This window comes from Manis javanica, chromosome 8, assembly GCF_040802235.1.
Source record: "Manis javanica isolate MJ-LG chromosome 8, MJ_LKY, whole genome shotgun sequence".
NCBI classification, from domain to species: domain Eukaryota; kingdom Metazoa; phylum Chordata; class Mammalia; order Pholidota; family Manidae; genus Manis; species Manis javanica.
In genome coordinates, this window is record NC_133163.1 from 39,838,061 (window position 1) to 39,864,890 (window position 26,830).

The window sequence follows — 26,830 nt, forward strand, 5'->3', positions numbered from 1 at the left end:
AATGGTCTTTGCAGCTTGAAAATTAGTGTCAGGCTATTCCGTCCTCAGAACTCTCAAATCCACTGCCTTTTGCCTCTTACCACAGCCGCAGCTCAGACGCCTGATTCCCTCGTCCTCTCCGGAAGCCTTCCCCCCGCTGGCTAGTGCAGGCTCATTTCATTTCATTTTACTATTTTCAATGAAAGTACTTTTAAAAGTGTATTTCTAAATGCGATTTAATTTTTTCTAGCTTTGTAAGAGTTTCCCCATCTGAATACATCCCCAAGTCACAGAAAAGTCATTTAACAGACATCAAAAGGTAGTGTATATAGATGATAGGGGATTTAGAAAATAGGTTTGCCCCATGGAAATCATAGCCACGACCCATTTCACATGAAATTACTCCCCAAAAGTGGGTAGAATCCTGAGGGTGTGTGTGCCAGCTGCTTCCCCAGCCACACTCGGGCTTTTAAGGCTGCCAAGCGGAGACCGGGGCTTCGCTCATTCCGCGCTCAGCTCGGCGCCCAGCGCTGGCAGGCGGGATAAAAGCTTGCAGGGTGCATTCACGCGCCCCGGGCGCCGCGTGGCGCCGGTGAAGCCACGGAGAGGCCCGGGCGCGCGGGACTCAGGCCCGACCTCGGCAGGCAGCCTCCGCCCCCGCGCCGGGCCCTGCGAGCACGCCCCGAGCGCCCAGGGGCAACCCGGGTCGGCCAGCGCGCCTATATCGCCCAGGCAGCTGCCATCTGTCTGTTTAGTTAACAACCGCGGGCCGCTCCCCCCTGCCCGGAGTAAGCCAGCCCCGCTCATTAGGCCGGGAAGTTAGCGACACCCACTCCTTGTCGCCAGCAGGCTTTGCCCCTCAGGCGGCGGCTGAGGCTCGGGCGCCCGGTCCTTCTTTCCTGCCTCTCGGCTCCGTGCAGGAGGCCGGCCCACTGCTGGCTTGGCCCTACAGGCAGGTACTTCAGTGACAGGGCAGAGAGAGGGCCTCCCTCCGTGGGTTCAGTGAAGTGTACACCATGTTAATGCATCACATTTCAGTTCTGCAAATGCGAAGTGTAAATTGGGCTAGAATATGATTGTGAATCAGACTAGACGTCATGACTAATTTATCACCGTGCTCCAGATACATCAGCTAAAATAATATGAATTTAAAGTAACGGTTCCTCCTGCCTTTGTTTGCTGGTGAACTCTAAAAAATAGATCTCTAGAGAAATAAAAGAACTGAAATTCCACTCTCTTCTTGCATTGTCAAAGCATGAATGTAAGTAAACATTCTCACCCAGGTTTCTTCCACTGATTGAAACTGAATTTGCCCACTAACACATTATATCATCTATGTCTCACTCTCACTGACACACTCTCACCTGAACTGCTGATAAACATTAAAGTGGAGAAAAGCTTTTTTATATTTCAGGCAACATATGAGATGCCTAAAGTTCCCCAGCAGGCTGATTATTAGAATTTTCTAGGGCATTTCTACTTAAAGTGTGGTCCCTACCCAGCTGTATGGCATCACTTGCAAGATCATGAGAAATGCAGAATCTCTATCTCAACTATGATGAAAAATTTGGTCTGTAAGTAATTTTATGACTAAATGAAGACAATAGTGAAAAAAAACAAAACAAAGAAAGAAAAGAAATGCAGACTCTCAGGGCCCAGCCCAGACAGACTTACAGAATGGACATTGAAATGTTTAACAAGCGTTGTAGTTTGAAAAGAATTGATCTGATTTTTTAAAAACACAAATACCTTTGCCCAGACATCTGTATGTGTGTAGTAGGCAGCCCAGGTGATTCTTACAAATTTAGTAGTCAAGTTTGGAGGCCCCTTGGCTCTAAGGTGTAAGGTTCAGGTGACTTTTATCCTCATGACATCAGCCACACTTCTGAATCCATAGAACTGCCTTAAAGTTTGGTACAGGGTGAGTTTACCTGTTTAGTTATCTGTGAATTACAGATGTAAGAAAGCTTATGAATTATTTGGTTAAATAACAACACATTTATTGCTCTTATAGGAAAGCTCAGAACTGGGAAGGCAGATATTCTCTTTGTACAACTGGCTCATTCACTACCAGACTGAGTACAGGCATGAGAAAATCTTTTGCTTGGCCATCAAACACCCCCCCCCCCCAATTCAAATGGTCTGACTTTATTTGTAACAGTACCTTTCATTCAAAAGGACACAAAAGCCCTTTATGCTGATGCTTAGTGCTGTTTAGGGCTGTAGGACAAGACAGTGTCTAGTTCTGGGCTTCACAATAAAAGAGGGGTGTGGAGACCTTGGCAAAAGTTCAGAAGAAATTCCTAAAGGTTATTTTTAAAATGCAAAGTGAATCTTCAAATTGTGTGACATTATCTAGAAAATGTGCATCCATCCATTGATGTAAACAACATGAGATGAACCTTTGCTGAAGCTTGAGCAATTTTCACTTTTAGAGAAATAAATATTGCAGGGGGCAGAGGAAGAGGAAAGAATGTCCCTGGAGCATCAGTTTTCCACACGGGTTGCACATCGCAGTCACTTGAAGAGGTTTTAGGAATCCCAATGCCAGTTAAGCCAGGCCTTTGTAGGGAGCGCCCAGGCATCCCCAGGTGACTCTGATGTACAGCTAAAGCTGAGAATAGAGCAGTGCTTCCCCACCTGTAGTGTGCACTAGTGCCACCTGGAGATTTTGTTGAAATGCAGGCTCTGACACAACAGGTCCAGCATGGGCCCCGAGCTCCTGCCATTCTCAGGTGCTGTCAGAGTCTGGTCCATGCACCAGGCTTGGAGCGGTAAGGGGCTAAAACCTTTGAAATGAGACTAAACTCTCTTCCAGGATCTTACGTTCGGCCATGTCAAAGTGCTGATGGCTTTATGACATTTGCCAGAATGCTAAGGAGACAACTTCAAGCATCGTATAAACCAATGAAAAGAATATCAACATCAAGACCACTGATTTGGATGAAAATATTTAACAATGATCAGTGTGTGTCTCCTTGAATGGAAAAGTATTTACGGACTTTAGAGGACAGACATATTCCTGGCTTCTTTGGGCAATATAACCATCGCTATTCTCATGTTATCCTTTCCTAAGGAGGCTTTAGCAGCAGCAGAATTGCAATAATGGTACCCAGTAAAGTCCAGGCACAGCTGGAATGCTGGCACTGCTGCGTTGTGCTAACAGCTTCTGGTCCCAAGTAACTCCATCTCAGAACCTGGAGGTTTCTTTGAGTTCTGGGAATAGGAGAACCAGTCACTTTGTCACGAGATTCCATTTAGCCATTGTGGATAAAGTGACAGTTCCTGTGGCCAGGATTCTCACCTGGCCCTGGTTGGCTAGCTCACTACACACGTGTGGGCAATGTGTCATCATTGACTCTATATAAAGAGCCCTGCCTAGTGCTCTGGGCGCGACACGGTGGCAGGGCTGCAGGAGGGCAGAGCAGAGGCTGGAGTGGTGGCAGCATTGAGGACAGAGGCCCAGAGGATGGCTGTGCGGGCCAAGAGGCCCAGAGGCAGAGACGGGCTTGCTACATGCAGACTCCCTCTGAGTGGATGAGATTCTAGTGATTAACCTGCCACTGTGGAAATAAAGTTGGGTATAACTTTTTCACCCCAAGAACGTTCCACTGTCATTTCTTTGGTCACATTGAATCCATAGTGAACTTGCCCGGGGCTGAAACCCATTGGCAAGACAATTGGCGACATCGGCAGGGTTCACTGTTGATTGAGAAAAATGTACAGGCTGCCCCTCATAGAAGGAGTGTTTCAGCAGGCTGCACCTATGAGCAGGGAGACATTCCAGGGTTCCCTTGTGGACACGTGGTACTGTGCAGGGGTGGAGGACTGGGGTCTACCCCAAGAGAAAGAAAATTTGTTGCTGACTGAAATGGCATCACTACGAAGTGCTGTGGAAATAGTAAAGGATGTCGTGGTGGCCCGAGAGGAAGCAGCACGAGAAGGAGCAGCACGAGAGCGCAGGCTGCCAGGTGCCATGGGGCAGGTGAAGGATGTAGTTAGTGGAGCGGTCAGCCCCAGAAGTGGAGGAGCGGAGGTTTGATGAACAGGTGGGGGTGGAGACCCGGTTGGTGCTGGAGGCATTGGCCCCTCCTCGGTTGAGACCCCACCTGGTTGAAAGCTGGTGGAAGGCCAGAAGGACTCAGCAACCGCGGGCGCTTCCAGGAGAGGTGCAGCCCCCTCCTCAGCTTGTGGAGCACTCCATGCTCTGCTTCTGTCCTCAGGCTCAAGCACAAAAGGAAATATGGTCTGCTTCTCGAAGGAAGAATTTAAAGGGCACCATGAAGGTCACAGGGACCCACAGGGACTCTGTCTCTGAGAGGGACCCAGATGTGGGTTGGTTTGAAAAGGCAGGAGCAGACAGAGAGAAATTGGACTGGAGCTTTGGCAACAACTGAGACTGGAGCAGTGGTTCTGGCTGCTGAGGACGAAGCAGAAGGCAGAGATAAAGCAACGAGATCAGCCTGTGTGTCTGCAAGACTTTCTGCTGGAGAGGCTGGAGAAGGTGGGTATTGTAAGGCCCACTCCACCCATGGTCCTTTTGGTTAATTCCTTTGAATAGAACTGGTTTGAATACAGCCAGGGTGACCACTTGGTGGCAATGGATCTCCTCAGGTGTGAGGGTTATTATAATTTGTTGTGATTTTTGTTATTCGTATATTGTCGTAGATTATGGAATTTGGTTACAATGTTCCAGCTACCTTGCACAGGGACCATTGCAGAGGACTGAGGGCACATACATTGAGAGGCAAGAATCCTGGAGGGTGGAGTGTGGATAAAGTAAAGGTTCCTGTGGCCAGGGTTCTCACCTGGCCTGGGTTGGCTGGCTCACTACACACATGTGGGCGATGCATCATCATCTGCTCTGGGCGACATGGTGTCAGGACTGCAAGGCTGCAGGAGAGCACAGCAGAGGCTGGAATGGTGGCAGCACCCAGGACAGGCCCAGAGGCAGAGACCAGCTTGCTGCATGCAGACTCGCTGAGTGGAAGAGACTCCAGTGATTAACCTGCCACCTTGGAAATAAAGTTGGTTTTAACCTTTTCACCCTAAGAACGTTCTACTGTCATTTCTTTGGTCACATTGAATCCATAGTGAATTCGCCTGGGGCTTAAACCCATTGGCAAGACAACCATCAACGTGATAGGGCAAATAAGTAAGCAAAATTAAACATTTAAAAAATGTAAATATGTTCACAGTGATATTAATAACTAACCTAAATGACAGGGCTTTCCATGTATGATCTCATTTAATCTTCTCAAAAACCTATGGGATGGTTGCTATTACTACACCTATTTTACAAATAAGACAACAGAGCTTAGAAAAGGTGAGAGATCCTTGCCTTAGGCCACATAACTAGAAAGTGGCAGAACTAAGACAGGAACCCACCCCGGAATCCCTGAGCCAAGCCCATCCATGTGGTGGTAAATTTAGCTTGCTGTTTGGAATTGCTGTTTCTGCTGTTATAAGCAGTGTGTTCATGTTTTCCCTAGGCAGTAGTCTAAATATTTTTGAAAAGGAGCCTTTTAATTTTCAATTAGCCCGGTTCCCCAAAGATAAAGCTCTTTAAAGGTCAGATGTTAACTTAATCCTCTTTGGATCACCACTGAAAACGATCAGCCAAACTGACCTTGGCAAAATCGCCTAGCTGGCCTGGGGACAGGCAGGCAGGCGCTCTTACTGCAAGGGGCATTTTCTTGACAGGACCTTCAGTAAAAAGACTTAATACCCATCTTCAGTGTGAACTGAATTGTGTCCTACTGACATTAGATCCTCAGCCTTGGGGAACACCAGGCTGGCCGCCAAGGGGCTGCATTAGGCTGACTCAGTCATGCAGGAAGAAACCGAGTATGACAGGAGCTGAATTGTTTTGCCAGAAAGAAGGGCTCATCACACACGGCCTGCCTCTACAGCAGAGCCTAACCCACGATAAAGCCAGCAAAGGCCCACAGTTCCTGTAACACATGTTTCCCAAGACCTCAGCCACAAATGCAGAATTTGCCCAAGAAGAGCAAAAATCTAAAAGCTTTGAACAAACATGGTAATAAACAATTTTGGACATGACAACGAAACAAAGCATTACTGTTCTGGGCCTGTGCTGGGATACAGGTGGGACATGTGACCCACTCTGAGGCCTGTAGCATTCCTCATTCCGGTGCAGGAATGGGAACAGGAACAGGCATTACCACCACTGGCTGGGTGGATGCACGGATCCAGCTGGGCCAACTGGTCATTCCCTGGGGATTTTAAAACTGGAAGTGCAAAAATGAATTACTGGCCTCCCAGTGACAGTAGAGGAGAGATTGAGGCTTAAGAGCTATCAGCAGCCATTTTGCCTCCTAAAGAGAGGAAGCTGGTTTGCCCAGCACAGAAGGTAAGAAAGGCTGTGGAGAGTAGGAAGGGGACAGATGCCTGGTCCCAGCTGTTCCTGAGACCCGACTGCACTCCTGACCAGCCACAATTTAGTTGTTCAACTGTACATACTCTGAACTAACAAATTCCCCTTTTGCCTAACCTAGTTTGGTTAAGTTTCTATCACTTGTCACCAAGAAAGTCCTGACTCATACAGAGGAAGTGTGCGGAATGCGATTTCAGCCTCCATTTCATTTTCAGTATCCTCTTCTCTGAGGTGGACAAGCAGGACCTTCCTGCAGGAGCCACTGTTTTCTCCCATTTCAAAACTAGCTGGCTGATGTCTCCTTTCTCAAAGTTCTGGCCTTCAGCTTTCTGCCATGTGGCTTTAAGAAAAAGGTAAGAATTTTTAAATTCCTCCTTTGGGGAAAATCTGCATTTTTTTTAATAATGAAAAAATAATGCATTTCAAGTCAATAAGCTGATGAGTGCAGATACTTTAGGCAACAGCAGGACTTCCAACTGTTGCTCACAGGGCTTTGACCCTAGAGGTTTAGCAATGGAAAGGGAGGGGCATTTTTGGAACATACCTGACAATGTGGGAGGCACATTTTATAAAACACCCTTTTTCATTAATCCTCACAATCACAGATAAGATCTGTTAAATCCATTTTTGTAATGTAGCTGAGAAAGAAAACTTGTAACTATTTTCTAATTCTTTATCCATATCCTTCTCTTACTATTCAAACATCCATGGGGACTTTCTATATGCGCTAGCGTAGGACTAATATCCCAGAAGAAAGGTGGAAATTCTTAGTAGATGAGTTCAAAGTTAGATTTTTTAAATCCAAAGCAGTTTCATCTTTCAAATATAAAAGCTGGGCACTGAATACTTTTTCTTTTAATTTTAAAAGCTTGTTTCTAAATACTAAGGGCCAAAGACAAGAGAACCTAGAGTACAGATTTTATTCTATAAACCAGGGGTCAGCAGGCTTGACCTATAGGGGTAACGTTTTTATAAATAAAGTGTTACTGAAACACAGCCACTTGCTTATGTATTGTCTGTAGCTACTTTTGCACTAAAGCAGCAGGTTTAGTGGTTGCAACACAGACTGTCTGGACTGCAAAACCCAAGATATTTACTATCTGTCCCTTTTCAGAAAGTTTGCTGACCTCTGCATAAACCATAGAAAGGAGAAATAACACAAGCAGAGGTGGTGTTTTCTCCCCCAAAAGGAGATATGGGTTTAATCTGAGGAGGAAGGGAGAAATTTAAGGTTGGGTGACTAGAGCTTAAGAGCTTCTAGGACCTGGAGAATGGACACAGAGCCCACCATCCTGAACTCAGCCCAAAAGAGGGAGTGGGAAATAAAAATCAAGATCAACTTGGAGGGAATCAGAGAGTGGAGGAACTGTTACACATGAAAGGTCTGGGGGCAGCCTCAAAGCAGAGTGGTCTGCAGGGGCAGCCAGAAGGTTTGTATGGCCCCTAAAAAGGGCTGGAAGGGACTGAGCAGGCTGGCAGCCTGGAGGAAGTCTCTCAGCTGTGACATGGGAATGGGGCAGCAAGCAGGCTGGAACGTGTGTGCTGGAGACCCCTGCAGGTCCAAGCAGCATCAGAGACGAGCCAATATCCAAATGCCATCAAGGACAGAGGATGTCACATGTCCTGAATGCCCCGTTAATGCCAGGATAATTCTTGGGGCCCCCGTTTCACCCTCAGAACTCAGATAATCCTTGGAGAGAAGGAGGTAACAGATGGATCACTGCCTAAGTGGTTTCCCGAAAGTGCTGGCCAGGGGCTGCCTAGAGGCTTTGTATTGATCCAGCCGTTAGCAGAATCTTTTCGCTCACCCTTAAGAAGTTCTGCCCCATGAAGTGTCATCAGCATTAGGACAAGTGTCTAAACCAGAACCTTCCAGCAGCACTTCTAGTGTAACAGAAAGGTTCTATTACCTGCACTGCCTGATGTGGTAGCCACCAACCACATGTGCTACTGAGCACCTGAAGTAAGGTTGTGCAACTGAAGAACTGAATTGTATTTGATCTTCATTAGTTTAAATTACAGTTTAAATAGTCACAGTATAAGTCTAACAGTTTCAATTATTTTGCAGATATAAAATATACTAAAGCTGCTTTAAAATTAAAAGCCGTAACTGAAGAAGTACAGCTTGAGGGATGGTGGACATTGTGACCTCGTTTCTAACCCCTTCAGTCTTGTCTATGGAGTAAATTCCTGAAGTGTTCCTGGCATGTTCTCACTCATAGTACAGATCAGAAAACCCAAATGGAGAGACAAACATTGTTTGGCATGAGGATGCCTTAAGAACTTTTATTGTGACACTCACAGGCTATTTGGTGCTGGTGTGGGAAGATGGACAAAGATCGGAGGTGAGGAAACAGATCAAAAAAAGAAACGCAGAGTGAGGAGCAGAAGGAGGCGGGGCAGGACGGGGTTGGGGGGCGGGAGGTGAGGAAGCCTGCGTTCCCAGCGCTCTCTGACCCCCGGGAGCCAGGCTCCCGCGCCCGCCTCGTTCCTCCGCTCAGCCTGTAATTACTGACCCCAGGTGCGCCCTTCCACTCACCTCCTGGGACTTTATCATTCAAGGCCGCTGTAAGTGGTAATTTGCCCGCCAAGGTTTCTTTTTAAAAGCAGGATATGCTGGGTGTAATGTTACATCACTAAGAATCCTTAGACAATAGAAAAGGAAATGGAATTTACCCAGGGAACAAAGTTTGCAGCTCACTTCTCTTTAGCCCTAGATAACCAAGCGGAATGGAGTACAGGGATCTCAGAGAACAGAGCAAGGAGTGCCCCTGGGGTCGGCTCAGTAGCCCCAAGCGGGCGCACTTGCTGTAATGTAAAATTGAGATTAATGCAAAAGCTAAAGTTCATCCACTCAACAGATTGCCAGTGGGGCCACAGAGTGATTAGGAGGCTGGACTTGGAGGCGGACCCCCTGGATTCAAACCTTATCTTAGCCTCCATTTTTTATCTGAGCTATAGGACAGTTATCACACGTCCATCATGGTGTTAATTTGAGGATTTAAATGAGATGCTGCACGGGAAGCACTTGGTAGGGCCCCTGGCCCAGGACACACGCATAGACGTCAGCCATGAGGTGGTGCTGGTTTGATTTGCTTCATCTGGCCCTGTGTGAAGTGGCTGTGGGAGAGAATAGCCATGTCCATATCTAAGCCTGTCATGTCCTGTATCTTGAAGAAGGGAACAATGCAGTTGAAGCTGGTTTTGTGTATTAGCTTGTGTCTGTGGGCCTGTCTTTAGGAAGGCAGACTTAAAAGACTGCTCCCTACTTCCACATCTCTACTGGACTCAGGAGACCTTGTGGCCTGGATTGAGGCTGGGAAGTCCCCAACAGGGAGTTAAAAGACCAGAAGGGAATAATTAGTAAATAATTTCATTTTGGATGATAGAGGGATGAACAAATCATGTATCATGACCCAAATGCAAAGGACTGTGTGTTCAGCATTTCCCCTTGGCTTGGGGTTTCTCAGGAATGGGATGATAAGGCCCAAGTCTCAAGAGTCCCCACAGATTCTCATCGAGACCAATGCATTTTCTAAGGAGCCAGTCCTGGGGGCTTTAACAGTCCTCTTTTAGAAAGCAGGTCTCCCAGCCACTGCTCCCCGCCAGCCCTTCCATGCATGGCCTATGTTGCCTTTGAGGAGTCGGTAGGAATGCTAGCTCACAGCCAGCTCTGCCCTTGGGAGAGATTCAGGAAGGCCTTAGCAAGTCCAGGATTTAGGAATAAAGGGGAGTGATGTGGGGCCCCTGAGAAGCAGAGGGGATGTGAGAGAGGACTAGGCACCTGCCCTCGGGTAAGAAGCACAACTCCCCTTCCCTAACTGGCCCCTGAGACTTTGTTGAAGGTGCTGCACAGATCCCAGCAATAAAAGTTCATCTGAATCCACAAATTCCAAGAAAGACATTGAAGCTGTGCCATGAAAGGATAGTGTCCGCTGACCGGCTGACAAGCCCAGGTAGTGGTGGGACTGGAGAACTAAATGTGCTCAAAGTTCCCTCAAGGCCCAGCATGGGCTCCTGGGGGCATTGTTAGGAGCTGTTTAGAAAGACAGTGGCAGCCCTAAAGGACTCTGCCCCTGACCTGCTCTCTTCCATTTGCAGAAAAGCTGTAGCACCACAGACTGGCCGTGCCTGCTCCCCAACCCTTTTTGGTCCAGCAGAACCGTGACACACAAGAACATGCCTGGGAGGCTTTATCTGCTGTCTCCGTTATAACAACGATCACTCACTGACTCAGAGTGGGGAGCAGGCTCCCAGTTAGGCCGCTGACCTGCATCCTTGACTCAGAGCAGAATTAACATTATTCACCAACTGGACACTGCAGTCTCCCACCTCCCTGTTCATTCACTGGCTTGTCTCATAACTGTATAGGGAATCTATTGCTATTCCTCAGTGACAGGAATCAAACCTTTCCCACATCTTTATCTCCTACAGAGATTAGCTTGTGGGCTTGCATGTGTGTGAGAAATGTTGAGTTTAATCCTCCACTCACAGGCTGGATGTGATCTGCTGAGTGCCCACCATCCTCCAGGTGACCTTGCCACCTAGGTCAGAGGTTGGCACCTGCATCGAAGGCAGCTGTCTCACAAGCCGGCCACGGCCCACAAGATGGACCAGGGAAGGAGCTCAGCCCAATGACACTCTTGAGAATGGACGTTGACTGGCCAGCCAATTAGATCCTCTCTCTTAGAGAGTTTGGATTTAAGAACTATAGACAGGATCCATCAGTTGGCAGCTGAAGTAGTAGAAACAAGTTGAGCCACAATGTGATAAAACCTTGAAAGTAAACAGCAATGGCTACCCATGTGTAGGAGGCTGGAGCTATTATATCCTTGAGTGATGTAACCCTGAGGCTTTGTCTAGCTACAATTAAATGCTATATTTAGGAACACATTTACTCTTCTACAGCCATCATCCAAATGTATAAATATTGTAAAAGAGTTTGGGAACATAAGCCAAAATGAAAGGGAGCCAGTTCCTTAGCTGAGCCCATTGTTTTCAAATTCAGGACAAGGCCAAGGGTCTCTGTTGCTACACTGACTTCCCGTCCCTTTCTCCCCAGTTCCATGGTCTCAACTGGCTGACGAGAATGGGGCTGTCTCCAGCCTGTGCCCAGTGTCAGGTGAGACAGGAAGAGAAAAGGAACAGCTCAATCTGTTGTCACAAATAAAACTGTAATCTTTTAAACAAATGGTGCTAGGGAAAGTGTATGTATATCCACATGCACAAGAATGAAGTTGGACCCTTACCTTACACTATACACAGAAGACTAACTCAAAAGTGGTTCAAAGACCTACATTTAAGAGCCTATAACCCTTAGAATAAAACATAGGTGCAAATCTTCATGACCTTGGATTAGACAATGATTTCTCAGGTATGACACCAAAAGCACACGAAGAAAAACTAAACTGTATTTCATAAAAAGTAAAAACTTTCTGTATCAAAGACACTATCAAAGTTTGTAAAAAGACAGCCCACTAAATGGGAGAAAAAATTTGCAAATCACCTATATGATAAGAAATTAATATTCAGAATATATTAAGAACTCCTACAACTCAACACACCAAAATAACCAAACCACCCAGTTACAGGGTGGACCAAGAACCAAACAAACATTTCTCCAAAGAAGATACACAAATAGCCAAAAAGCGTGTGAAAAGATGCTCAACATTAATTAAGGCAATGCAAATCAAAACCACAGTGAGATACCACCATTATCCATCAGGACATCTATTCAAACAGAAAATAAGTGTTGGTGAGGATGTGCAGAAACCAGATCCTTCTTTCATTGCTGGTGGGACTGTAAAATGGTGCAGCTGCTGTGGATAACAGTCTGGCAGTTCCTCGATAAGTTGAACAAAGAATTTCAGTATGCCCCAGCAATACCACTTCTAGATTATATGCCCAAAACAATTGAAAACAGGGACTCAAACTTGTACCCATGTTCACAGCAGCATTATTCACAATAGCCAAAAGGTGGGGAAAAAACCAAGTGTCAATCAATGGATAAACAGATAAGCAAAATTTGGTACACGTGTCATTGGAATAACATTCAGCCATGAAAAAGAATGGAATTACAATACATGCCACAACATGGATAAGACTTGAGAATATTATGCTATGTAAAAATCAACCAGTCACAAAAGGACTGAATGGCATATAATTTCACTTTTACGAATCCTTCACAGAGGCAAATTCCTAGAGGTAGAGAGTAGAATAGAGTTTGCCAAGGCCTGAGGGTGGGGGAAGGTTAGAAAGGGCAATTACTGCTCGATGGGTAAGAGTTTGTTTGGACAATGCTATATGGAAAGAGCAGCGATGGTCAAACAACATTGTGAATGTACTTAATGCCTCTGAATTTTATATTTAAAATTGTTAAAATGGTAACTTTTATTATGTATATTTTAACAATAAAAACTCATGTCAAAAGATAAAGCTGTTGAGATTTTTTTCTGAGAATTCAGGTGGCTAATGTTATCAAAGATGTTTGAAAAAGTTTTACAGTTTGAGAATTTTTTTAAAACAGGTTATTTAAATCTGGTAGGGGATAAATCTAGTATATTTTATTTAATATTTTTTAATTCATACAACAATCCATGTATGTTAGAATTTCTATCTTTTCCCTGCATCACTAGAAAATGATTAGAAAGATTGTCACCAAACTTGGAGGTTTTGGGTAGTCTAGCTTAAAATTGTAGGCTCTGTGGCAAACAAAATTCTCTTCGGGGCCCTTATCGCCTGAAAGCAAAAAGGAATCATTGTCTAGAGATGAGACGATATCCGGGTACCCGCCAGCGTGCAGCGCACAGTAGGGACAGCGAAGGGCGCCCACCTGAACTGCCTGCTGAGTTTCGGGGTCGCCACGGCAGAAATTTCAACTGGCAGTAGAGAGGCCTCTGACAGTGGCAGCTTTGGCATTCTCCCGACTTAGTGACAGCGGGGGTTTATTTATTTAATAATGGCTAATAATTCTCCCTAGCAATGTCGGGCAGGCCAGTGGAGCAGCAGGATGATGAAGTCCAGTAAGTGAGCACAGCCTTTGCGGTTGTGTTCTGCTTTTGGTTTTTGCTCACCACTTGGCGTTTAGAGAACTTCCTACTCGAGAGAACCAGTTACTTAGAAAACTATATTATTGTTTTACCTCGTGTCCTAGCCACAGCTAGTACATGTTCTGCTGTAGAGTGAAAGGAAGCAGAGCACCGTGGGTGAGGGGAAGCTTTCTGATAGAGGGTCTTGCCGTGTTTACATCCAAATTAGCATTCACAACCCGTGGACTGGGGAGTAGCTTTAGAAGCAGCTCAAAAATATGCATATAATAATTACACATCTTAAGGTAGTCACATCAAAAATAAGGTGCTGATAAATTGGAGGCTGCTTTTTAAACTATGAAATGTACGCTGTTGTAAAAACTCGGAAAATGATAAATACTTGACTGCTTTTAGCTACAACTTTGCATTCTGAACGTTAATGGTTTGTTTGGGCGTGGAGGGGCGCCGGGGCAGCGAGCCGCAGCCGAGCTGGAGCAAACAGGACACCTCGAGCAGCATCTCCCGCGGCCCCCGCCCCGGCGACTCCGCGCGCAGCTCTAAGCGGAGCGCGGCCGGGGCGCGCTGCCCGCCACAGCCCGGCCATCCGAGCGGCTCGGCTAGGGTGGCGCCGTCTGCCCTGCGGGCGCGCGGGTCTGCCTCAGCTCCTGCCGAGGCTCTCTGCGGCCCATCTCACTTCCAGCGGCTCCAGAACTTCACGTGGGTAGAGGACATAACAGATAAATTTTTCTGACTGGGCGATTAGCCAAAATTGTTTAGACTGTTAGGCTTGGCGCAGCACTGCCCCGAGTGGTGTGGGAGGGGAGGACAGCTCCTCCATGTGTTAAAGAAATGCCACTAGACTTGAGAGTAAAGCTGATTTGGGACAGATATTTCATTAATATATATTAATGTTCATATATGTTCAATTATGTACTAATGTTATATTCATTAGTATAAGTTATAAAGTTAGTGAAAGCTCTTTTCAAGAAGCAAAGGACATAGAAAGCAGGCCTCCTTTTACCTTTAGCTAAACCTCTCCCATCCCTGTGAGGAGTCTGAGTGTGGGAGGTTCCTGCGGAGACCAGCATTCTCAGCGGCCGCAGCCGCCTTGCCTACCCTTCTTCCCTTGGTTCAGCTGTTTGCTTGGAAAACTTCCCACTTAGCCCTGCCCATGCAAATTGAAACCTCGCCCTCAATGTCAGCCACTCCACCCCAAAGATGCAAGAACACTAACCTCTTAGAATTAAGAGCACGTTCGATATGAGAACATCCCATGTGGTTCCAGACTCTGCTACCGGCAGTCGTCTCAGTGCAGAGTTCAAATACAACCACGTCTCTTGGAGGATATACACCAACAGTCTTAGTTTCTGCATGCACACACACACGTGCACACACACAGCCTTATTCATCCAAACGCATACTGTGCCCCCATGTAGTTATTAGGTTGTTCAGCACACACACAGCCTTATTCATCCAAACGCATACTGTGCCCCCATGTAGTTATTAGGTTGTTCATTCACAGATGGTCTGGTTTGTTCCTTTCAGGTCCCCTTTAAGTGAGATGTGACTTGCTTTAGCCAGTGAGACAAACAATGCAGGTATAAGAAACAGCTAAAGCAAGTGCCTGTAAGACCCTAAGGTTTAAATAAGACAGGCACGTTCTGGGGACAGCCAGGAGACCCGTGTGGCTAGGGGGTCAAGTCCAAGGGGTCACAGGGACCAGATCATATAGGGGGCTTCGTAGGCCACTGGAAAGACTTTGGCTTTTACTGAGTGAAATGGGAGCCATTGAGGGGATTTGAACAGAGATCTGAGAAGGGGCAAGGGAGGGTGCAGTCAATGGGGATGGTGGTGGGGTCAGTGTGACCTTCTAGCTTATCCTTCACTTAAGGATTTTTTTTAAAGCATACTAGGTCGTCCTACCAGCACGTCGAGAACCACTTTCCAGCAGGTTTGGAACCACTGCTTTGGAGAAGCCGGGGAACAGATTAAAAGATGGGAAATCTGCAATCTTAAGCCTCATATTAATTGCTTTCCTAATTGAACCTACACATGACAGTTGACAAGTGAAGTTGAATCGTCCCTCCTTCCCCTAATCCAGGGCCTCTGGAGGGACATAATGGAGAACAAAGAAAGACCTAATCTACAGGGATGTATTATTGACTGCTGTAAAACATAAGGATGATTTATGGGGCCCAAATTGATTAATTCCACTTTGAGTTTCAGAAAAATAGAATTTTCTTAACTTAAAAAAAAGGTATATTCTCACTTTAAAACCTTTTTCTTGCCCTTATTTCTCTCTTCTTCCCCTCCTCCACATTCCATTTCCTCCTTCCTCCCTTGCCAAAAAGAAAAATGTAAACTTCTTTAAATGACTTGTTAAAGTCTAAGATTAAAAATACAATTATTTTCACATAAAGCAAATTTACATAACTGAACAAATGATTTTTGAACAAAAGTGACTTTCAGTCCAAGAAACTAAAATACCAAGACAGTTCCAACAGATTTAAGAGCCAACAATACGATCTCCAAAAATTGCTACTGCTGTCTTCCTTATCTCAAATTATGGGGACTTGCACTCCAGGAATTTTCCTCCTTGGAGCCCTCCCTGCTCCTGAGGTGAAGCTTTTACCGACACTGTTGGTTCTGTCAGATGCCAAATCCATCTGGTCGTGAAGTGGGCAAAACTCCCTGAAGGTCAAGTTGAACCAGTAATACTAGTGACAGGCACTGTGGAGTTGACCTTGAACAAGGATATCTATGCATGTATATGTGTGTTACACTTATAACCATATTGTCACTAAATAGTTCAGTCTGTATATGTTGTAAAATTCAGGAGAGAGCACACGCAACCCTTACCATATCCAACGATGCAGAATTCAATGCCCTCAGACTTTTCTTAAAAATATTTACAGAAGTCCTGAAGCAGAATGCAGTGCAGGAACTTATATATTTAAAACAAACCCAAAGTAATAAAACAAGGCAAGCATTCAGACTTCAGGCATAAAGGTAAATACAGAGGACACTCAGCAAGCTCTAGGCACCAAAGCAGTTTCCTTGCCCTTACGGAATTCTAAGACCTCTCTCTTTTTTTTTTATTAAGGATCATTGCAGCAGAGTCTGTCAAAATTCATTAAGAAATGCAGAGTTATAAAAGATGAATTTACATCAGTTACATAAAGACTTTTGTTTGCCTAATGAACAAGTAAAACAGTCACTTCCCATGTGCTTCTACTATATTCAGTCAATAGAAAATTTTAGTTGTTTTGTTAGTAATGTTCTGGAGATATTTTAGTTAAAAAAAAAAACCTTTGAGTTTTATTAGTAGAAAGATCAGTGGCTAAAATAACTGCTTTTTCACTGATAGTGAACCTTGATTAAACAGAACCAAATATACACTCAAGTCTGTTATACTGAGAATTTAAAAACAAAACAATACCTGAACAATTTCAATATGCTAATGTAAGGTACACATATAATAACCCTTTTGACCTAGAACAGACTTTTCTAGCAAATCTTTTGATTTTTAAATACTGGACAATTTTAGTGAACTGTTAACAAAGCAAACACAAATAGCAAAATATAATACAAAAAAGATCTTCAGGAAGAGCACAGCATGGCTTTCCACCTAAATGGGACTTTGTCACCTAGGTCAAAGTTAGAGCCCTCATCCACCTTTGCACTTAAAAGGGCAACTTCCAGAGAGGCTTCAGTGAAGTTTCACAGTAGCAGACTGTTGAATCTATACATCTCAACACCCTTAATAAGATGTTTGAAAGGAATTCTCCACTCACTGAATCATGTAATTCAAAATAAAAACCTTCATTTTCCCTTCTTGTCTTTACAGTTTATTATAATCTTGCCTTAATATTTAAATTCAATATTATTTCCTTTCTAGGGCATTGCTGGAATAACATTTCTCACTGATCAAGGAACAAATTGATCTAATACTAGAGCATCTGTAGGAGTTCTGTAAGAACTGGAATGACAAAGAATTAGTAATTTAAAATAAAGTTATCTTGAGAGCTTTCACTTAATTTCAAGGTAGGAATTATAAATTTGGCATTGTCTATATTTATCAAACTTCCTATTTGCAAATAAATAAATAAATATTTTCTTTAAACCTGTCATCCACTTTTAAGGCGACATGACTAAATGACTAAACTGGAATATAAATAATCAGAGAAGTACTGACTTGTAATCTGATCATTCAAGAACAACTACTTCAGAAACTGTCAAATTGAACCATATAAAACTGCCATTTGGGTAGATAAAAAATGCTCAACTACTGGAAATTTCACTGGTTTGAATTAACATCTGGGAAAACTTCTGTGTAGTTAGTATAAAGAAAGCCATAGAGAAAGTACTTTGGTCTGGGAAGACTCAAGCCCATATCTAAACTATAGCAGGTAACAACAAACAGTAATTTTAGCTCATACAGTATTTGGTAACAGTAGGACTATTAACATGAAACACACAATCATAGAAAGCTTTTTAGATACTCTGAATCACTTTATGTAAGACACCAGAACAAATAAATACAAATTTAATTTAGGCAATAGGCAGAGCACCAATCTTTAACCAGTCTCTGCTAAGTGGTTGATTTTGTAGCAAGTAAACTATCTATGGAGGTCATGCAAGCCAAGTTATTCTGGAGTAGTTCCTTTATCCTTTAAGAACAGACTTTTCAATTAGAATCAAAATTTCTGTGATTTGATGAGAATTTTAGTCTGAGGTATTAAGTGGTAACAAGGAAAAAGGAGGAAAAAATACCCCAGTATTAGTTTCTTAGTAAGTGACCAATTAAGAGGAAAAAAATACATGAAATAAACAATTTTTATGAACCCCCCCCATTCAACTTTCAAAATGACTGCAAAAAACAAAAACAAAAACAAAACTACAAGATCTACTTTGACAAGTGAATAGGTACCAGTTACACATAAGCCAAATAAATCCTTGTTTGCCTCAACCTTACTTAGTTCAAATACTTGTTGCCTCTGGTTATGATGCTTCATTAACATTCTACAACTAAGAAAATAAACTCTTACACTTTAGAGAACTTCACTTCCGTCACCAATTCAATGTACTCTGAAAACCTTCTAATTTAATTGTGCAAGCCTGTAAGTCACACTTTCAGACATGAACACAGGCAGTACAACCAATGATCAGAATAAGCAGAGGAAGTCTCCCAAAACACACACATTTGCTACAGAAGGGGGCACTACACCAGGGGATACCAGTTGGGGAAGTCCTTTTCAAGATCACTCCCAATCCCAATCCCAAGTCTTTGAGGAAGAAGAAATATATGTATATATCCTCTATAAGTAGACAAGTTAGAATGCTTTTGCCAAAAAGGTACAAACTCTTCCTGGCTTTTTATTCTGAAATATCTTCATGAAAATAACCATCAACTCAAAACTTCCTAGCTTTCAGTAATCTTCCTAAAAACCAAGAAGGGAAAAGTCTAGCTCAAAATGTGATTACTATGCCTATCTTTTTAAGCAAATTAACCAAATTTAGTTAAACAAAAAATTCTCTTGAAGTCTCCTAATAACTAATTTAAATTTTTTCCAGGTCTCAAGGAAGAACAAAACTGCTACTTGCAATGATATCAAACAATCATAAATACACACGCATTATGTAATTGCCTGTTTATTTAGTGGCACCAGTTTTGCAAACTAGAAGTTATTTCTACTTTTCATCTCACATACAATCTGCAACCATTCACAGGCTGAATGCAATTTCTTCAGTGGACTTGAAAACAGAAAGTACATTCTTAAAGTTAGAACTGAATTTACATATTTTCTCTGGACCAGGAAATGGTACATAATACAAAATATACATTTATGGAATTCCTTCAAAAGTTTGGGTCACATAAACTGAAAACAGGGCTGAGTTACTATGGAGAATTTGTTATACACTGTGTCTAGAAAAAATATTTCTGCAGTGGTATAATTTTACATTTATAGATTTTTTAAAATGAATCTATATATAACACAACATGCTTTTAACATGTACATGGTCTCTCCACTCAGTATCATTTATACAAATTAAGTGAAATAAATCATGTCAAGAGTGAAACCAAACAGTATTGGGGCATATCACTACAAACAAGATATTTTCCCACAGGTAATGCAGTTGATTTAGTCAAAAGCTAACCATCTAAGACAACAGTTTCTATGTTTCAAAATTCCCATAAATGGGAATTAAATATGCTGTAACTCAACATCCAATTTTGGCAATAAATGCAACAAGCTTATCAATTATATCATGATGGTTATAATGTAGTAGAAATCTTATTAACCCTCTACATTGGTGGCTATGTTAGATCCTATTTCAACATTCTGTATCAGAAAGAAAATACTCAATTCCTTAGAATCTGAAGTGAATTGAATATTTAACAAACTCTAACACCAGGAAGCTCAAAATCTTAAAATGTAACATCTGACAATGAAATGGTTGCTTGTGAACATGTATTTGCACTATGCAGGTCAGAAACATTCCAGAAACAATTTGTTTTACCTCTTTCCTGTTACAAAAGTGGCAAACTTAGAAAAAGTTATTCTCCAAAAGTAGTCCAAATACTGTGTTTTTTCACCTCTACTCACTCACTCTTCTTTTCCCCCAAGTACAACCTTAAAAAAAGATGTTTTAATATCAGACTCTAGCCTAAGCCCCATCCACCTCATCGATCTTTAAAAAAGTGACACAATTCCTTAAAACAGAGTCAATTTTTCTGATGCCCTTTAAGTATTTTTGTATGGGCCCTATTACACTGTGTACGGAATCTTACCCAGGGGTCCATGAACCACTACAATATTGTAAACTTTGGGGAGTTACACACATCATAAGCATTTTCCTGGGTGAGGAAGTTCCTAGGATTCATTAATCTCAAAGGACCTATGACCTTAAAAGGTTAAGAACCAATGCTATAATAATCCTGTGCTGTTCACTACACCAATTAAGATATTAATTTTGTTTTGCAGCTACCTAAACTCCTACACAAATCTAACTTAGTACCATACAAATGCAGTGTTACTAAATGTCTTTTACAGATCAGAAGGACTATGTAAAAAGAAGGGAAAAACTCTAAACAATTTTTCTAAATATTTAGTTCAATGAGAAAGCTATTAGTAGAAAACTAGATTTTGGAGAAATTGAACTGAAGCACAGAGTTCTGTGGTGAAGAAACATGGCATTTATCTTTCCCAGTTGTTTCTACTAAGTTGAAGCAGCAGTAATTTTTATCACTACCTCCTCCTTTGCAGGAAAAATCAAATTATACAAAGAAGCAAGGTTGGTTGGTTCTCACTAGTTTATGTGGCACAACAGCTCTTAATAATATACAGCTGGATCCAAGGCCGACCTTTCTATGGCTTTTAAATTAATAATTCTTCTCTGTCCTTCTCACTGGGATCTCCTCACCACTCCATCTCCCAAATTTTATTTTCAGCCCAGTTTTACATAGTATTAATTGACCTTGGTGAGGTAATCCACTAAGCTTTCTTGTTCAAGAAAATGGAATTGGCCTATTTCAGTTTGAATAAAAGAGAAACTACCAATAGAGTAGTAGAGGAAATGAAGCAACATTTCATGCAGGATAAGGGAGAAAAAATGTCAGTTTGTTGTTTTATCAATTTAAACAACCTTTTCCAGTCATGTAATAAAACTATAAGTTGTCAACTACAATTTCAATACATCTCAGCTCTTCTAAATGGTGTACTCCCACCTGCTGGTAATATTAATTAGGAAACATGAGAGCAGAGGCCACTAGCTTAATATATATAAAGCAGGCAATAGGGAAACAATCTGTGTGGAGGTGAACAAAAGAGAACGTTCACAGGACAAAGCAGGATCAAAGGCCTCTCATTGTTTCTGTACAGCATTCTATCAGTAATGACTAACACTTAACTGAGACTTATTCTAACCAACAAAACCATACAGTATTATAACATTTGGAAAATGTACTTTTAAATATTTCAAACATATTCTGTAGTAATATATAATTTAAAACAGATACAATCCAAAACTCATGGCACATTACTGAAGGAAATAAAGTAAAATTAGGCCTCTAAAATTTTAAGCTATAAAGAAGTCTTTTTCCAGTCTAAACGAAAAACTAGAAAACTAGATCACACTCAAAAAAATGTCATCTCACCAGCAGTATCTGCAAGCAAAAATAAATGAAGCTCTCTAAGGTTCCTTCAAAGAAAAACCTCAAAAGAGAAATATTCATGTACTGAAATATTTACACATTCTTTTCTAATAACAAATCCTAATATAATACTGTACAAATAGTAATCAGAACATTAAAGGCTTAAACGTCTTCAAACTTCATGAATTAAACATATATACTGTGAAATTCAAATTAAAAAAGTAAAACCTGTAACCAATCTCATCAGTTCTTTCAGAAGTCACAAACTCAATTCCTGTATGAATTTGTCCAGTAAACATGGGCAGTGATTTCTAAGAATTAAACTACAGTAATCATTTGGCTAACATTGGATATTAACACTGGTAGTGTGTTTTCAAGAAAAAGAGTTTTACTTAAATAAGATAATTTAGCTACATATATATTATATTTAAGTGCCATAAACTCAAACTCCACCAGTATTTCCAGAGTTGGAGAATTTTAAGAAATCCACTACCTATTCATCTGACTTGGTGGCTGTCAGCAGGAAGAATAAATGCCATTCGTTAAGGGCAATGAAGTATACTGAACAGACTTGAGCCCATCAGTCCAATTTTATTCCTATGTTGAGCAGAATGAGATTTAATGTTAGAGAAGAAAAAAACAGGAGAGTTTTTAAGTGAATAAAGGAAGTACAAACTAGCTCTTTAGGACAGAGACCACCTTGTTCAGGAAAGCATCTGGCAAACAGTGGGTGGGCAGTAACTATTTTTTTTTGGATGAGTGATTCAGTTATAATATTAACACACATTAGATTATAATTCTAACCCAAACTGTAAGCTCCTTGAGGGCAGGGACCTATTTGTTTCTTTATAGTTCCAAGGTGCTTAGCCTAGAACAGTGTTTTGCAGATAACAGTATGTTTTGTGGGAAAGCTGACTTATTAGCTAGATTAATATATGGTCAAACAGATAATCTCTAAAAGTACTGCTATAATTCAGATTATGTGTATTACACAACAGATTTATTCTATAATTCAAATTTCTTAATGTTACAAAGTTAGTAAAAAAAATTAAGTGGCTGGAGTGGTAAACTAATTGCATAGTACTCTAGGAGCAAGTTAATGCATTATAATAAAAAATATGTTTGAAATAGTTTTAAAGCTGAAAAAGAAAAATACCACTCGGATTTTTTTAAAAGTTAATGCTAATAATGAGTACTGCTTCTGTAAAAGTATATTCCTTTAGAAAGTGAAAATTAAGTGAGCTTACCTCTCTAAAACAATAACATCAGCGAAATTTTTTAATGTTAGGGTAACAAGAGTGCTATACAAAATGAATTTCCTATTAAAGGTGGCAAATTGAGTTCATCCTATTAAAACATTTAAATGAAAGTACATTTTGAATAGAATATTATCATCACAGAAGAACTTTATCCCTCCAAACAAAATAACATATACCAAATCAAAAAGTTGAGGCATTGCCCTGAGATGCTAATTTGCACACAAAAGGGGGTGGGAGGTCAAGAATTTAAGTGGTACAAAATGAAGTGCATAATAGAGGTGCAAAAGTGCCTTTTAAAATGTGGTTGGTTCCCCACCATTACCCCCAGGAATTAAGAACACACACAATCCGCTGATATTATGTATACTTCCTGTATATTTATAACGAAAAATTGTATCTAGTATGGCAACGCTAACTCATATGGAAAAGATTTAGTCTTCTTAGATCACACTTAATACTCACTTCCAAGCCTAATTTCAGCATTAATAATTTTAACAGAGGAATATTTTAACTTCCTCTTTTTTATTTAAAGATTCTCAAATAAAAGAGGCTCTAAATATGCTGTTATGGCCTGAAATACAAATTCCCATCACAGATTTTTTTACCTGTGATTTAAGATTTTCCATGTCAAAGTCCAATTCAAGGTTTGAAAATTTCCAGAACTAAAAGCTTCAGTCTACTTAAAAAATTAAGGACCTAACTACTTCTAAGAGGGATTTAGTTTTCAGTATAAGTATGTCTGGTAATTAACTGACACGGGAAGCTCTGGTATTCATTAAATGCACATTTAGATGTTTGCAAAGCCGTAACTTAGAACATTATCATACTTTGCACTCTACCACAGACTTAGACATTAAGCATATATTTGTAAGTATGGAATTTGTTTTGTAATTCCAACTGTTACAAATTTTTAAATATAAATAGCATTTGTTTTCTTCATTCATGCTGGATTAAGATATAAATTAAATACAATTAAGTTACATTTAACTGCCTCACAAATAAGAGGGATAATGAAAATATTTTGCTGGTATGTAACTACTTAAATCAGACATTTTACATTAGTTTTCCCACTACTCCCCTAACTTTACATTAGTTTTAAGGCTATATATACAAATACGTATATTTCCAAGTTAGGGAAAAAACAAAACAAAATTGATTATACTACCTTTTATACACAAAATTTTGACTCTGTATTCAATGTTTTTTAACTTTACATTTTAAAAGTTTTCTAATGGGGAATCTGCCTACTGAATGATTAAATAACATGGTGACAAATACAATATTCAACCTAAAAAGACAAAACACAGAAGGGCACAAAACAGTAGTCTTTTCAATGTGACAAATTTTAAAACTTATTTTCACATGCTTAATCAGAGGAATTTAAGCCTAAATTAAATTAGGTTATTTTTATTTCTACAACTCTTTAAGCTCTGCAAGTTATTTTTAAAGGCCAACAGCTAAATATTATCAACATGCTATATTTCAAATCACAAATATCTTAACTACTTGGACTCTAAAGACACTGGGCCAATTAAAAATCACAGGCAAACACACACACATACTCTTACACACATACACACCTACCATAGTGTTAGATTGTCAAGCTTTGACAATTTAATTAAACAGTAGGCAAATTCAAGCTAATACACATCTTAATGAAGAAATAAGCAGCCAGAAAGAAACCCATGGAAAAAACAGATTAAGGAACAACACAGACTTAAATCTGGTCATCTTTCTAATGGAAGGGAAACAGTTCCATTTATATGCCTTGAACAGTATTTTCCAAATAAAAGACTTAACACCTCTCCCCATGAGAAACTTCTCATTTACAATGGCATGGTGTTTTAAAAGGGTGAAGTAAAGGAGGAATTACACATACATGATTAAATTTCTTGTTTGTTAAATCAAGCTTTATTGATAAAATGGAATTCAGAATATCTTACTAGGAACAGCAGCAGGCCCAGCCAATCATGATAGCAAAAACGTGGCAGTTTCCTACTATATGTAGAAAGCTGCTGCTTATCAATTAGTAATTAAATGTAAGGACTTGTAAAAGAGGTGCAAAGAATCAAGGCCTTTTAGCCCCAAGAGCAATATCCTTATGAATATACTGCATTAGCTGCAATACTCATGGCAACAAGGAAAGAACCTAAATGACAGTTGTATGAAGCGACCAGCTTTCTCAACAATGCCAACACTGCCAAGAACATTAAGACAGTTCTCAATTAACTTCCTGGATGTTCAACTTTGCAGCATTTTGGAATTATGCTCCATGATCACGTGCACATCCGAGTGTCTAGCTGACATGGCTGCTGTTCTCCCTGTTTCAACCCCAAGTCCAAACACAACATGACTTGAAAGGGCTATATTATCTGTTGCATCACACAAGCCTAACATTTCTTGTAACTTTGATAGTGATTTAAAGCAGTTCATAATTAAATATGAGTATTTTGTACAAGGACAATTACACTTTGCAAAAAACAAAATCATACAACAAAAATTGCTGGAGTCTGATTTACAACATGAATTATGGTTTGAAATCATGTTTATGTAAGTCTCAAATTTACAAAAAAACAAACAAACAAAAAAAACAGTTCTGGGCTAGCTGTTGTACTGCTGTTCTCTGGTGTCACTCCTACCCATGTCACATGCCCTTCTTTAAAGTTGAGGATGGATGTTTAAAAGGTTCAAGGAAGTTGAGCTGTACTCTCCTTTGGAGGTGAAGGTAAACTCCATGGCTAGATGAGCAGTTTTACCACATATCATCAGTTGATGTAGAGTCCTTTATAAAAGGAAACAAAGCAAAACAAGGGGACTCAATTAAAGCTGAGAGGAGCCAAAATACATTATTTTCTGGATAATGCAGAAAGGTTTTATAAAGTTGATTTTCAGAATATAAACTTTTAAAAAGTATTTGTGTATGGGTGCATATGAAACACCAATATTTAATCTGTTCAAAAGTTGTTAACCCTTGTCTTATCTTGGAATAAAATACTTGAAATAAGGTCTTACCATGAGGTTGACCAAATGCATTTCTAAACTAATAAAACTACTAAAAAGAATTTTATTACTTTCTTCAGTAAAACCCAATTTATTTTTAGAACACTACTACTCACTGCTTTAGAGATTAAGACAAACAACATGACATTTGAAGAGGCTTCAGGAGAGTTCAGAGCCCAAATGATTTGAAGTCACCACTTTCTGTGACTATCATACTGCAACAGAATTGTAACAGGATATACAATTGGAGAATATGGCATTCTAATGTCTGTTTATATAAATAGAACTTCCTAACTTTAATATTTAGATGAAGTATATACTTCAGGGTTCTTGGCAAAGGTTTTTTCAGGCACAAAAAGTGTTCAGTGGAGATGGGCATTCTGAAGTTCTGCTGTGGCTGCTTACAAAGCTCAAAGTAATTCCAGATTCTGAGTAGAGATATTATTCTCCACTTAAAAAATATATATATATAGTGGAGACAAACCTTCTGAAGTTGATTGCTTACAGAGGCTTAAAAAAAAACAAAATAATTCAAAGAGACTTTCTTCTTTTTTCTAAGTGGTGGACACTCACCATGATTATGTCCTGTACTGTGGTGCAGGCACAGCTCAGAGCAATCAAGCAGGGGTGTGTGTAAAGAAAATGGGTACACTGAACAGCTCTATAAAAATAAGGAGGAAGGACACTGCTGGTGGGAATGTAAACTAGTTCAACCACTGTGGAAAGCAATATGGAGGTTCCTCAAAAAACTAAAAATAGAAATACGATTTGATCCGGGAATTCCACTCCTAGGAATTTACCCAAAGAATACAAGTTCTCAGATTAAAAGACGTATGCACCCCTATGTTTACTGCAGCACGATTTACAATAGCCAAGATATGGAAGCAACCTACGTGTCCATCAGTAGATGAATGGATGAAGAAGATGTGGTACATATACACAACGGAATACTATTCAGCCATAAGAAAGAAAGAAATCCTACCATTTGCAACAACATGGATGGAGCTGGAGG

At 40.9% G+C, this 26,830-nt stretch overlaps 1 protein-coding gene and 1 long non-coding RNA gene across 3 annotated transcripts in view; one reads left to right on the top strand and one right to left on the bottom strand.

The window, feature by feature from the left end:
- The first annotated feature begins 6,615 nt into the window (after positions 1 to 6,615).
- On the top strand, positions 6,616 to 12,868 carry LOC118972262 (uncharacterized). The gene is made up of 3 exons (XR_005061134.2): positions 6,616 to 6,729; positions 8,445 to 8,721; positions 10,478 to 12,868. It is a non-coding gene; the product is annotated as an uncharacterized lncRNA (long non-coding RNA).
- A 6,172-nt stretch (positions 12,869 to 19,040) lies between these two features.
- The window catches only part of PPM1A (protein phosphatase, Mg2+/Mn2+ dependent 1A), a 45,929-nt gene continuing 38,139 nt past the window's right edge, over positions 19,041 to 26,830 (bottom strand). For both annotated transcript variants that reach the window (XM_017662593.3, XM_073242298.1), the window contains exon 6: positions 19,041 to 25,600. In XM_017662593.3, the coding sequence (XP_017518082.1) occupies positions 25,571 to 25,600 (30 nt within the window). In that variant the 3' untranslated portion in view covers positions 19,041 to 25,570. The remainder of the gene's footprint in view (positions 25,601 to 26,830) is intronic.